Source organism: Microtus ochrogaster, unplaced genomic scaffold, assembly GCF_000317375.1.
Source record: "Microtus ochrogaster isolate Prairie Vole_2 unplaced genomic scaffold, MicOch1.0 UNK10, whole genome shotgun sequence".
NCBI lineage: Eukaryota > Metazoa > Chordata > Mammalia > Rodentia > Cricetidae > Microtus > Microtus ochrogaster.
The window spans coordinates 2,557,916-2,571,988 of NW_004949108.1; the positions used below are offsets into that span (position 1 = coordinate 2,557,916).

Below are 14,073 nucleotides of genomic sequence, written 5' to 3' on the forward strand. Positions count from 1 at the left end.
TCCCTTACCATGACCTATGGTTACCATACACAGTCTCTTACCATGACCTATGGTTACCATTACTTATGGCTTCGGTACAGAGTCCCTTACCGTTACCTATGATTACCATACACAGTCCCTTACCATTACCCATGATTACTGTCTCTGTATCAGCATACTCCGGGCTCACTATGACCATGGTATATGTCATACTATGTATATGTCTATGTATATATGTATATGTCATAGTTCAGCACCATACCCACCCCAGCCTGTGGGAATATTATCCACTCCCCACTTCTACGAGGTGGAGTTTTTCAGCAGCACTCCTCTTCTTTTTATTCTCAGCTTATTTCACTGAAAGTAACATCCTCTAGTTCCATCCACATTGTTACACACCACATGGATTCCCTCTTTGTATGGCTAACTAGTATCCCTGTGTGTATATGTAGACAGTATTCCATGTGTATATGGAGACAGTATTCCCGAGTGTCTATGCAGACAGTATTCCCAAGAGTATAAGTAGACAGTACTCCCGTGTATATATGTAGACAGTATTCGTGTTTGTATATATAGACAGTATTCTCGTGTGTATATATAGTCACATGTGTGTATATATATATGTTTAAAAGTATAGAGTATCTCCATGTGTATATGTAGACAGTATCTCCATGTATATATGCAGACAGTATCCCCTTGTGTATATGTAGACAGTATTCTCGTGTGTATATGTACACAGTATACCCCTATGTATATGTAGATAGTATCCCTTTGTGTATATGTAGACAGTATCCCCATGTGCATATGTAGACAATATCTCGTGTGTATGTGTATACAGTATTCCCGTGTGTATATGTAGACAGTATATATACTATATATACACAGTATCCCCATGTGTTTATGTAGACAGTATCCCCGTGTGCATATGTAGACAATATTTCGTGTGTATGTGTATACAGTATTCCCGTGTGCATATGTAGACAGTATATATACTATATATACACAGTATCCCCATGTGTTTATGTAGACAGTATCCCCGTGTGCATATGTAGACAATATTTCGTGTGTATGTGTATACAGTATTCCCGTGTGCATATGTAGACAGTATTCCCATGTGTATATGTAGACAGTATATATAATATATATACTATATATACACAGTATCCCCGTGTGTATATGTAGCACATTTTCCACCTACATTTATCAGTTATACCTGGGGAATGTCCATTTCTTGGCTATTGTGACTAATGCTGCAATAATCATGGGAATGCAGATGTTTCTTCAACATACAGATTTCATTTCCTCTGGATTCATACATAGTTGTACAACTGCTGGATGATACTGTTATTCCATTTTAAATTTTTTTACTACAAACGGTCAACATCACTCATCAGGGAAATGTAAATCAAAACCACCTCACTCCAGCAAGAAGAGCTATCATCAAAAGACAAGAGATCCAAGTGGGGGAAGGGAACCTTAGCACATTGTGGGCGGAAATGTAAATTATCACAACCATTATGGAAAACCACTGTTTTAACATGGGCTGCAGGGAACTCTCATATAAAGCCAGCTGCCCTACGTGTGAGCCAGCCCCAACCTGGGTGGTAACACCTGTCAGATGAAACAGGGGCCTTTATATCAGCAGGTGGAGCAGAAATAACATCAATGTGTTTACGCCGCAACTGTTCTGTGAGGAACACACACACACCCATCCTCGGGGTCACTGATGCGGCAGCCTTGTCCAAACTCCAACACAGCTGTCTTCTGACTCTGATTCACATGCTGGAAATATCTGTCAGTCTGCTCACCCACTAAGCAGGCTCCTGCTCTCTGTATCTCTGCAGGACTCACCACATCTCCAAATGCTAGCACTGACCTACAGTACTTAATAAACAAGACTAACCACTTCTTTACCAACCAACGATCATTCTTGCCATCTTGACCCTTCAGGCTACAATCGCCAACATTCACATAGATACTTGCCAAACCTACATGGTCCAGGACAGCGGCTCTAGTCAGAGGTCTGCCCTCGGCCCGAAGCAGCTTCCTTGAGCTCAGGCTCCACCATTGTCTCTCTTTCCTGATCCTAAGAGCAAGACACAAAACATTCCCCTTTCGCTGTCCTGCCTGGCAAGCTGAGGTGTTTCGCCTGTGCTACCTGTCTAGCCAGGGCACACTGACCTGACACAGCCTTTCTCCTTCACTGCACAGGCTAACACTCCCCTGCCATACCTCCCAAGTCTGGAGTTAGGAATAAAGCAAGGAGCAGTCCTCTGACGTTCATCACCTACTAGTGGTTCAAGCTGTCCACAAAATACAAAAAGGAGGAAAAGACCCCAAGGCCAGCCCTCCGGCACTACCCCAGGCTATCTTTGTTGTTATTGAAACAGGCTGTAACATCTTTTAGCTCTGATATTCCAAGTAGGAATTTTCAAAAATGAACTCAAATATCTCCTACCCAATGTAATACTCTTAAATAAATAATAGTAATAAAATTTACAAACCACTTTACAGTTCTACATGGTAAAACTCAGAATCTATGTCAAGTACCTTTGTGGAACTTCCTATTTCTCCAGTATTTCATATTCCGAGTATCTCAAGAAGCAGTCTTGAGAAACGAATTTCCCCCCCAATCCATATAAAAATTCTTAGCAGACACACAGCTCAACAACACTCAATGCCCCACTCTTGAATTTTGATAAACCTATCACCATCTCCACTCGCTGAAGCCCAAGGCTATGATGCCAAATTCTTATGCAGCTCAAGAACAAAAGGAGACATAACTAGCTGGCGCTACAGAATGGACAGGGTGACAATTCCAGCCCCCAGGATTGTCCTTGTCTACTAAGGAGCCCTCGATTATCTCCAGAGATGCCAAGTGCCAGCTTAGGGTCCCTCCCTACCCTGTCCTTCAGTCACACAGCAAAAATCTCTGTCACTTCTATTCTGGGGATGCAGCTAATAGGAACAGCTGTGTCAGACCGAGTATTTTAAAAGGCAAGCCAGCACTCAACAGCGAAGCAATCCGTGGCTTAAACTCCAAAGCCTGTATAGTTACCACATGATACACACACTCTGGCCCCAAATCAACATACACTCAGGAAGAACTGGAAATACCAACATAGATAGTCAAGGCCTTTCCAAACATTACTTGATTCCTCGCCAGCTAGATTTTTAAAAATACTTGACATTGCCAGGCATGGTGGTGGCACACACCTTTAATCCCAGCACTTGGGAGGCAGAGGCAGGTAGATCTCTGTGAGTTTGAGGCCAGCCTGGTCTACAAAGCAAGTTCTAGGACAGCCTGGGCTGTTGCATAGAAAAACCCTAGCTTGAAAGAATTAAAAAAAAATAGTCTTGACAATAATTAATACAGATCTGCAAAAATGAATAAAAATAACAGCATAAAATTTCAGTCCTCTGTTTTAGTAAGATATTAACTTTCAAGATGAAATCTAAGATGTGACCGTTTCAAGCAAATAAAATTTAACTGGACACATTTTGGGGGTCAACTCAAAGTTGAAATCACTAAATAGTGAACTATGAAGGCCATTCTCCAATATCACCACTGAGTTGCCAGAGGTCCTGCTTACCGTCTCTAGTGCTAATCCGCTTTGTCAAAGTTCTTAAGCCTTAGGTAGCACACTTCAGAGTGAACTCACAACATAAACGGTAATAGAAACTCATAATTCCAAGTGGTTAATTAACTAAACCTGATCTAGATACATTTCTGAGACTTAAAAAAATGAGATTTTATTTAAAATTTTAAAAATCATACTTCCGTTGAAAATCTAAATTTCCAGTTTCCCTTTGAAAAGTCAGCTTTGGCACCAGGCCAACATTCCTCTGCAGCAACCATTAGCAAAAGTGGGAAGGAGTGTCCCATTCCAGCTGCATGTGAGGCTTTCCAGACTGCAGGCCGTGCACACCTCAGAACATGTACACACCAGCAGCTACACTCTGTGGGCATTGGAACTGGAAGTGGACACTGGGCTGAGCTACTGTATCTAACTCCTTGACCTGGTCAGCTCCAGGGGCATCACCACCACCAACCACGACCCCCAGAGTCGCCTCTATTTCTTGTCTCAGACATCTTCGATCACTGGCTAACTTCTAGAACGTCACTGTAGGCTGAACATTTATCCTGAAATGTAGTATTAAGCTAGATGTGTTCTACCTCATTTTGACTGAGCACAGGCAGATTCAGAGTTCTGAAACTAACGTGAGGGCCAGGGAAGAGTCGGTCAGAGCACGTGTTAAACCCGCTGGTCAGCTGAACAGAACTTTCCTCACGGCCCAAGGACACCGGTTACTCTGCTCCTTTGGGTTGACCTGAAAGCGCCTGCCTGTCTCTCATCAGCCGTTGGCACACCACGCTTGCTCTGGACTAGACGGAATGATGACAACAGGTGTTGTCAGGGACCTGGACAGTACCGCAAAGGATTCTGTTAGAGGGCCTTGCTCTACACAGGCACAGAACACTATCAAGCTGGCAGCATTTTGCTCCCTGCAGAGACAACTGGGCGATCTGCAGGCTTCTTTTGTCTCAATGTTTAGATTGAGGCGTTGCTAAAGCCTGCTTCCCGGCAGTGCAAGAGTTAAAGTTCTCCTCAACTCCTCGGCGATCACTCATCTTCAATGTTTTGCCTGTCTTTAGCTCCTGGTGCCTACTGAAAAGAAACTGAACAGTCAGCCAAAAAAGTTTGTGCCCACTAACAGAGATCTTCTATGTTGTCCCTCAGGAAGCCTGAACACTAACACTTCACTAGCCAGGCCACACACCAACTCTAAGAGACAGAGGGCAGCTTCCAGCCAGGAAAACAGGACTACCCTTGGAGGGGGCAGAGAAGGTGCTGCATTTAGTGGAAATGCCCTGAACACAGCCAGTGAGAGCCTAGTCCCTCTGATGCCCTAGTGAGGACCCCTAAGACTCCTCCTTCCCTGACCAGCCACTCCCCAGGGCTGCGGTGGCATCCCCCACGTCTAGCATGCTGACTGGCACACGCTTACTTATCTAAAGGATGTTGAAAAGGTTCTGAAGAACCCAAGGGCTAGACTTAAGTCATATACAAGACATCCCCCTTCCCCAGTCCCTCGGAAGAGATCCCGAGATGTTAATAATAGTCACAGCCAGGTGCGCTGGCCTTTACCTGCTTATATCTGCAAGGCCCACCCACTTTTACTAGATACAACCTACTACGTGCCCCATTTGATAGACAATAAAACTGAGACTGCCTTTAATCCCAGCACCCGGAGCTTTATAAAGGAATTCTAGGCCAGCCTAGTCTACATAGTGAGTTCCAGAACAGCCAAGGACATACAGTGAGAACCTGTCTAGCAATAAAAGGAAAGAAAGACACTGATGCTTACAAAGTTAAGCAGCTTGCCAAGTTCACAATCAGACTGTGTGCCAGGCTAAGAACTTCGTCACACTGCTGCCACTTGATGCATACGCCCTCAACTCAAGGAGGGTCCTGAGCAGAGACAACAGGCCCTATCCCTAGGGAATTTACAGTGTCGTAAGGAATAAGCCAAGGTTAAATGTTACAGGTGCCACCAGAGTTGATCCTGGAGCGGAGGACATAAGGCCAGTTACAGTCCCTGAAAAACAAGGACATGGAAGACCCCCTAGAAGATCAGAAGGACCCTACTACAGCCTGCTTCTGAGACTCAGAAGAAAGAACACCTTTTTCAAGAGCCAGAGGAAAGGGGCCCAGAGCCTGGCAAGGCAGCCCCAGCCCTGGAGGATACAGGGTGGAAATGGTGTAGATGGGGAACAGTTCTCGTTCATCTCTGGGCACTTTCTGCAGCACTGGCCTCATCGCAGAGGGGCTGCGTGAACAGGAGAGGCAGCTCTCTAAGAGGGGGTCCAAGTGGCTGGTCCCCCCAGAACGCTCACAACCTGCTGCAGAAACATCACACATGCTTAGAAGACATATGACTCAGACATATCACACATACAAGGGGCCTAACAGGAAAGCAAGGGACATGAAGGCATCCTCAGGAAGACACAAACCTTGGAGAAATACCAAAAAGTTTTGCCAGGCATAAAAAGGGTGCAGGGGATTTGGGGCAGGAAAAAAATGGCTCCATTAAGGCAAAGAGTTCAAAGAAAAAGGTAAACATGCTGAGGAACGTGTATACGATTGAACAAGCACATGGTACAACGGCAGGTGTGGACTGAATTCGCTCACCACTTCCACACATGTGGCTCTGGAGAACATTCCTGTCCAGCTGGAGGGCACATGGGCGCTGTGACAGGCGAGGCATCCAATGGCCGTCCTTCACAGCTGTAGGCCTGACCGCGGGCCGGCGCTTCTCAGAGCATGCCGTGAGAATGGACGGAGTAGGCATCCCCCCAGCAGGCCACTTTGAGAATGGACACCAGATCTAGACTAGACTGCCAGCACTTTCTACATGTAAAACTGGGCATACAGCCATGAGACAACGTGACAGGAATGACAGAAAGAAGCTACATTGTCCGACAAAAAGCTGTCCCGTGTCAGGGTCATATGACCTAGGGTGCACTGTGGATCTTATTTGTGCACTGTCCTGTGACTACCAAATCACTAACTGCATCGTGCATGGGGAATTGTTAAATGCTTGAAGAATATTCCACAGCTTTTTGTTTCTTGGTGCTGGGGATCACACCCACAGCCCTTTTACAAGCAAGGAAAGCACCCAACCATTAAGCTGTACCCCAAGCTCTGCTTATTTTTTCATTTTTAATCATGTGTGTTTGCGTGGATGTGTCCGCGTGTATAAAGGTGCCTATGGAGTCCAGAAGAGGAGGCTGGACTCCTGGAGCTGGAGCTCCTGGAGGTCTTGACCACCAGACAGACGTCTGTACAGGAGACAAGACTGCAGTCCTCTGGAATAGTATATACTCCTTAACTGCTACGTCAGCTCTCTGGCCCCACACACTGTATTTTTTATAACCTTTTAGTAATAAGGACCTGAAATATTTGACCCAGATCTCTACTTCTGATGGGGAGGGGGAATATGGAGGAGGAGGAGGCGGTCAAAATGCAGGTTCCTCGGCCCTCATTTCTAGGACTGGGCAGAGCCAGGGAACACCTAATTTTTTTTATAACAGCCCCAAGAGATTTTGACACAAATGGACTCAGCCACACTGTGGAAAGCACTGCAGCGACAACATGGAAGCTGTGACAATTTAAATGAGGAAGTGATGGGCAAGGACCACACTTTCCAAGTTCGCCAGTGGACTTGTCTATTAGTGTCAGAGACAGGGCCCGGGGACCATGGTTCTTAAGAGTGACTAGGAAATAAGAAGACGACAGGAGAAGAAAGAGTCAACTCCTTTCTCCGGCTGTGAGGGGACAAAGAGATTATGTGTCAAGCGCTGGCTGGAGCGCTTCCTGTATCCTTCAGGAATGGGAAGTAACTCAGTAGTCCTGGGTGGTACCTGTGTGTCCCTCCAGATCTACTCCCGGCTCTGTCCCGTGCCTCCTGAGCATCACCCCATCCTCTGAAGGAGACCCCAGCAACAAACCCAAGGATGGGGAGAAGGGGAGAGATGCCATCGCCCTCAGATTCACTCCAGGTTGAGCCCTTAGCTAGGGACCGCAACTCCTTCCCTCCTTCAAGTGTCCCTGCTCCTGACCTGCTTTCCTCCTGGGGCTCTGCCCCTACACACGGTGCAACTGGCCTGGGAATCCCATCATTCCCTGCTGCTTTCACAGGCCTACCACATCTTCCTAAGCACTGCTTACTACCTACTTCAATCTGTCTCCTACCGAAACCTGAGGGGTACGAGCAACAACAGGCAGAAAGTACATATCAGAAGCTTGCCAAACCTACAATGCTCCTAGGGCTCAAATACGGAACTGGTCACATAAACGAGGTCAGCAAGGGACCTATCTGTAGGTGCTGGGCTGGGAAGAATGGCTCGTTTTCTGATCAGCAAAGAGAGAGATGTATCATTGGTGACATCGAGAAGCGAGGAGGACATGCCACGCTTCCTGAATCCCAACTCTTAACACTCCACACGTCGGCTTTTCCAAACGCTAAACAGCGACTAAAGGGGGCTTCACTCTTCACCCATCTCGTTCTCAGCGTCACCGAATGCTCTCTCTTCTGAGGCACATATTTGTGCCTTGTTCTGAAAGAAATCCGACCAAATTCAATCGTGGCAGAATCCTACCTGTTGAACTGAACTGCAAGCAAAAGCTGTGTGAGCTACTTGAGTACTTCAGGTCAGCAGCACCGGACCTAACAAACAGATACAAGGGTTGTCTGCACCTAGACAGGCAGGACCGTTGGAAGGAACACTATCAAGTCACTAAGATCTCTGAAACAGTAAGGAAGCAGCAAAAACATGCTGAACTCCAGATTCACAAGGAGATTTGAATTCTACTTTAATCACTGTCTGGATACAAAACTTGACCAGAGAGAGCTTCCTAGTGCCCTTTGTTAAGGAAGTCCTGAAGATTAAGAGTGCAATTCTCAAAATAAAAGCATAAAATTGCAATTAAGTATTTCATAATAGAGGAGACACTGTGTGTCAAATGTCTACGGAGGCCAGGCTGTTCCACCGATTACATCTTTACAATAGTCTTTGAGCATGTAGCATACAGTGACTCTGGTTTTATAGAGGAGGAAATGTGGACTTTAGAAGGCACAGTAGAGCCCAGTGTGTGGACACCCGCACCTTTGATTCCAACACGAAGGAGGCAGAGGCAGGCAGATCTCTGAGTCTGAGGCCAGCCTGGTCTACAGAGTGAGTTTCAGGACAGCCAGGACTACAGAGACCCTGTCCCAAAAAATAAAAACAAACAAACAAACCCTAAAGCAAGAGAAAGAGAGAATGAGTAACTGCCCAAAATCAAGCAGTGGGCAAAGCAAGGCCCCCACCCTACACAGAGAACCCCACGCCACTGCCGCGCATTGACCCTTTCTGTTAATGAAGAGAGCTGAGCAGAATACAGGGACCCTACGTTTAACAGCATTTCCAGGGCGTGTCCCTTCTCCATTAAGTTAAACTTCAGGCAACTTCAACTCTTCACTACTGAAACTTCCTCAAATTACTAGTCCACTTTCCTCCCTTGACTTTTGATTTACAGCCCTCCACATTTCAGGCCTTTTTATCAGTTCCTAAACACACAGTTATGGGATTTAAACTAAGGTCAGCACACACTTTTTACAGGAAGTAACATTCCTATAAAGTGGTATTTCTAGAACTGTTAACGAACAGGGTGATTCCTGACTGGAAGGCATCTTCCACAGAGGCTGATTCCTGATTCTTGTGACGGAGATGGACCTCACAAGTAGAACACTGGTCAAGCTCTTCAGCAGTGGGCAGAGCAAGACAGATAAGCTCGCTCTGCAGCTCAGAGCTAACCCTAGAGCATGCAATCCTAGCTCCGCTCCTTTGACCGCATCGACCTAGAAAACGGTCCTTTCCCTTCCTCCATCTGTGAAAGGATTCATCAGAGTTCAGACCTGTCAGGGGACTCGAAAAGCCAGTCTTAAGCTAACTCTCCCCTAAAACACCACTTCTTTGGTTGTCTGTGTGCGTGGTACAGGGACTTAAGGGAGAAAGTGAAGCAACAAACTGACCCAAATGGAGCCAAGATTTTATAGCCTTCCCACTTCCCACACACACACATGCACATATGCATTCATATACACACACATACACAAACGAACACGCTTCCCCCATCCCAAGCCTGGTCACGAGCACACCAATATTTGGAACTTTGGACAGTTCTTTCTTATTCTCACCTTCACTGCCAAGAAGATCAGAGAATCAGTTCGAAAACAAAGATATGTTCAAAGTATTTCCCCCACGTGAAAGCCACAAAATATACTGACATGTTATGCCAATTCTCAAGAGCACACACAGGGACACAGGGGCATGAGAATTCAGATTAGACTTCCGACTCCTGAAGGTGTGTGGATTCTACTGAGTGGCGTAGAAGACACAACAAAGTTTCGCAAACTCTCGAGAGTTGGGCATTATGGTTACCCCTGGACTCTGCGAAACTCGGTTACTCCTAACCATTCTTCCCCAGCCATCTTTTTCCTACTTCCTTCAAATCTTCCAAACCATCACAAGTCCCCACCTCATCTTCCCCGTCTCAAGAATCTGTCACATAATCTATAACACTCCTGTGTCAAGAAGGCTCATCTCCGAACAGCCTTCTGCCTAGAGTACTCTCCTGGAACTTTACCACAGTTTCAGAGTAGAAATTACAGCATCGTGGGGAGTAAGGAGAGAGAAAAAAAGGGACGGTAAAGGGGGTCACAACCAGAAATCTCATGACACCTCAGAGCAAAACAAAGCAGATGTAATAGAGGGTATAAAATGGTGAAATATATATATATAGGTTGATCCCCTGGGGCGTTGTTCTTAGGTTCATTTTGGTACTTGCTGTGGAGTTTAAAACCGCACATCAGCAACTTATAAGGAACACAAGCCCCATGATACGAAGACACCTGATCTCGCCTGGGTCTCACAAGGTTGTTCCTTTCCTTTGGCACAGCTAGTGTTCAGATGGTTCCTTCCTCAAACCCCACTCTCCACACATTTCTTCAGTCAGATCTCCAGAATTACACTAGAAATAATGTCACTGGGAAAGCAGGCCCTAGAGAGAGAAACTAAGGCCTGGCACTTCCTATCTTAAAGAATCTTAAAGTAGCTACGCGGTAGTGGCACACGCCTTAATTAAAGGCATTAGAAGGCAGAGGCAGGTGAATCTCTGTGAGTTTGTAGACCACCCTGGTCTACAGAGTTAAGTTCCAGGACAGGCTTCAAAAGCTACAGAGAAACTCTGTCTTGGAATAAAAAAGAAGAAGAGAGGAAGAGGATGAAGTGGAGAAGGAGGAGAAGAAGAAGAAGGAGAAGGAGAAGAAAAAGACGAATCTTGTCACCTCCCAGACTCCATGATTTAATTTAAACTTAAGGACTACTGAACCCAACACCACTTCTGCTACCTCAAGGTCACTCAGGAATTCTTTGAAAAGAAAAAGATTCAGGAGCCTAAGGCAAGATTTTCTGCTCCTCTGTCAGGGATTTTCTGCTCCTCTGCCTTTGCCTGACAACATAAAATCTCTTCCTGCTACCTCAGCCGCAAGGGGCACTCACTCTTAGGTTCTAAGCTTAGCAAGTTGACACAATATTAAAAGTTCCCATTTTATTACTCCCTAAAACAACTGCTCTTATAATTGCCTAAATTTTCTAAACACTGTTAATTGGCACACACCAAATAAACACACTGGCGAGTTAGACTTCTTCACTTCCCGGCTTGTCCTCCCCCTCCCCCTACTGAATTACATTATTTGACTACAGCCAAGTCTTGGGATTTCTTTCAGCTTGGATTCAACTATTCACGTTCTAAGACTCTTCTAGTTGGCTTAACTTTAAAATGTCTGTCTAACTTTATCATGTGAGGTTTTAATGACTTCAAGAACTTGGCTAATGTCTTAAGAGTCAATTCTTTGGTATTTCACGGAAATAACCATCGCTACGAAAAGTACAGATTGTATGGTATGAACTTAATAGTCTTACAACTTGCTTACCACATAGCCAACAACTGTATTATACAAATGACCATATAAACTCGGGGTTCTAAAGCTTAAGAGTACCCCAGAGGATAAAGACTGTCTAAGGTGCCAAGTCAAAGTCACACTCTCAATTCAATTCACCTCGCCTTGATCCTGCATACTTAAGTTCCACAAACAACTTTCTCTGGATTGCCGAGACGCTTAAAGGAGCTAAGTAATACTAGATTGCTTTTAAAAGTTATAATCCTTTACATAAATTTAAAAGTATCAGCACAGCAGGGCTACGCCAGAGAGAATACACAATTATCTGTCTCCCAAAAGGATGAAAAGGTAAAAGTCTCCCTCTCGCTTCTCCATTAGAAAGAAAAATTTCGCAACAGATCCTGCCCTCTGCTTGCTGGTAGGCTGGCTACAACCTATTTAAGTCAGAGATGCACCACACAAGGTCACGTGCGACAATTCCATTTAGAAAATAGTGAGACTCCCCTCACAGGACTGAGAACAGGCAAAGCCTTTGGTTCTGATCAACTTAATACACAAAGCCTAATGCTGTAAAATAAAGAAAGCATTTCCCTTGGAGCATCTCACTCGAATAACCTGCTAGCCTGATACACATCCCACCTGCTGTACAAGGTGTGTGGGGGACGGGTATTCACTATTATCGGAAGTTGAGGGTGAAATGAAGGAAAGAATACAGAGCTAAACTCTGGGCAGAATTCTTTAACCCTCCTTTGACATCATTCAGCTTGTTGTATGTTAAACAGTGAAGCACAAGGGGTTGAGCTTGGATGTCACCTCCAGCTTAAGTCCGGAGAGGGAGGGATTCTGTATTGCAGAGGAAATCCTTAAGATATCAAAAGCAGCTAGTCAAGCTGAGGACCGCGAACCAGTATCCCTTGGGAAGTGCGAAAGCCTCCAGAGCAGAAATAATGTTAAGCAAGATCTTCAGAGTCAATTACCTTCTGCCCTGGGGCGAGACTGACTACCTAACCGGACCCCACCAACAACTTTCCCAGACCTCTCTCAGGACGTACCTCCAAAGTTCCTTTGCTCAATAAAAATGGCGCTGCTTTCTCCATCCCAATACTGTTTATTTCTCAGTAATCCTGGGGCCCTTTAAACAATCAAATTCTACTGGCCTCATTTAAATGCGAGCCTTCCCTAGTGTCAACCGCTTCTCTGAGGATAGGGTGAGGGGACAGGATGGCTGCTCCTAGCCACAGCTGCAACTTTTTCAGCAGAAACCTAGGCATCATGAACTCACTTTGACTTCTCTTCAGAACCTGCCTTCTCCCAAACTGTTGCCTCTCGGTCTCTCGAGTCACACTTCAATGCAAACTGTCCCCAAGTGCAGGACCTCTTAAGCCCCATCCATCCACGCCGTATCCTGGGCACTCGGCACTCAGATCATCCTCAGCCTCCCGGAGCAAATACCCCGCAGCCGTCCCCGGGTCCACCGGCCCCGGGACTCCGGGGTCCGGCGCCCGGTGTCCGGGCAGCGACAGCATGCACACGCGCACGTCTGTCTAGCCCTCCCCGGCGGGCTGTCGCCGAGCCTCCGCCCGCGCCCACCCCCGCCCGGGGCGGCGATGGGGGGCTGGGTGGGCACTGAGGCACCAGTCAGAGCGACAGGCAAAGGGACAAGGCCAGCTGCGCGCCCCCGCCCCGCCGGGAGCCGGGCACAGCAGCCCCGGTCCCAGCCCCCACCCTACTCCCGCCCGGGTGGCACCACAGCCGGCAGGGGCGGCCAGGGCACGACGCCCCGGACGCCGGTACCTGATCGATGGGCAGCTGCACGGCGTTGCTGAGAGGCTGCAGCAGGGTGGAGCCCGTGGTGCTGCTGGTGGTGGCCATGGCCGGGCCTCGGCGCTGCGCCCGCCCGCCCGCTCCGGCCAGTCTCCGCTCGCCCTGAGCCGAGCTACGCCGAGGATGGGGATGCAGCGGCGCGCCCGCCCCTCGGCCGCCCGCGGTCGAAGCCGCCGCGCGCGGGGAGGGGCCGCAGGCGGAGCCTCGTGGCCACGCCCACTGTATGGCGCCCCGCCTACCCGCCCTCGCGGGGGTGTGGGGGGCCCTCACGCCGCCCGGCCACTCAATTTCCAGCAGCTTCCAGCGCCCCCTCCCCACCTCGCGCACTCGCACGCCAGACAGCCCCGCGGCCCAATAGCGACGCGGCGCCCTGACTCCCGCAGCCAATCAGAGGAGGCCTGCCTCGCCGCACTCCTCCTCCGTGCCGAGAACGCGGGCGAGGGGCTGAGGCTCGCCCGCGGCTGTCGCCCGAGGGCGACCGAGAGTCGCGCTCGCCGGTGGGGGCGTACGAAGGCGGCTGCTTGCCTCCGCCTCTGCTCGCTTCCTGTCTCAGGAATGGTGGGCGCCGTCCCCACCCCTCCCTGGCGGAGACGGTGGACAACAAAGGGGCTCAGGGTGGCGGCCAGACAAAGAGGGGGGACTTGGAGGGACGCAGCGCTGGAGGAAGTTGGGAACAAAGCTAGGGGGCTGGGAGCTGCAGGGCGATGCACCACAAGGACCCTAAAACAAAAAGTGCCTTTTGTCTCCCGCGCTGCCCAAAGT

General features: G+C 47.8%; 1 protein-coding gene across 2 annotated transcripts in view; it reads right to left on the reverse strand.

Moving 5' to 3' along the window:
- The window catches only part of Mboat2 (membrane bound O-acyltransferase domain containing 2), a 124,810-nt gene extending 111,326 nt beyond the window's left edge, over positions 1-13,484 (reverse strand). The window contains exon 1 of one of the 2 annotated variants that reach the window (XM_005366492.2): positions 13,282-13,484. In XM_005366492.2, the coding sequence (XP_005366549.1) occupies positions 13,282-13,359 (78 nt within the window). In that variant the 5' untranslated portion in view covers positions 13,360-13,484. The remainder of the gene's footprint in view (positions 1-13,281) is intronic. The other variant, XM_005366493.2, reaches the window with a different exon arrangement.
- Between the last annotated feature and the right edge of the window lie 589 nt (positions 13,485-14,073).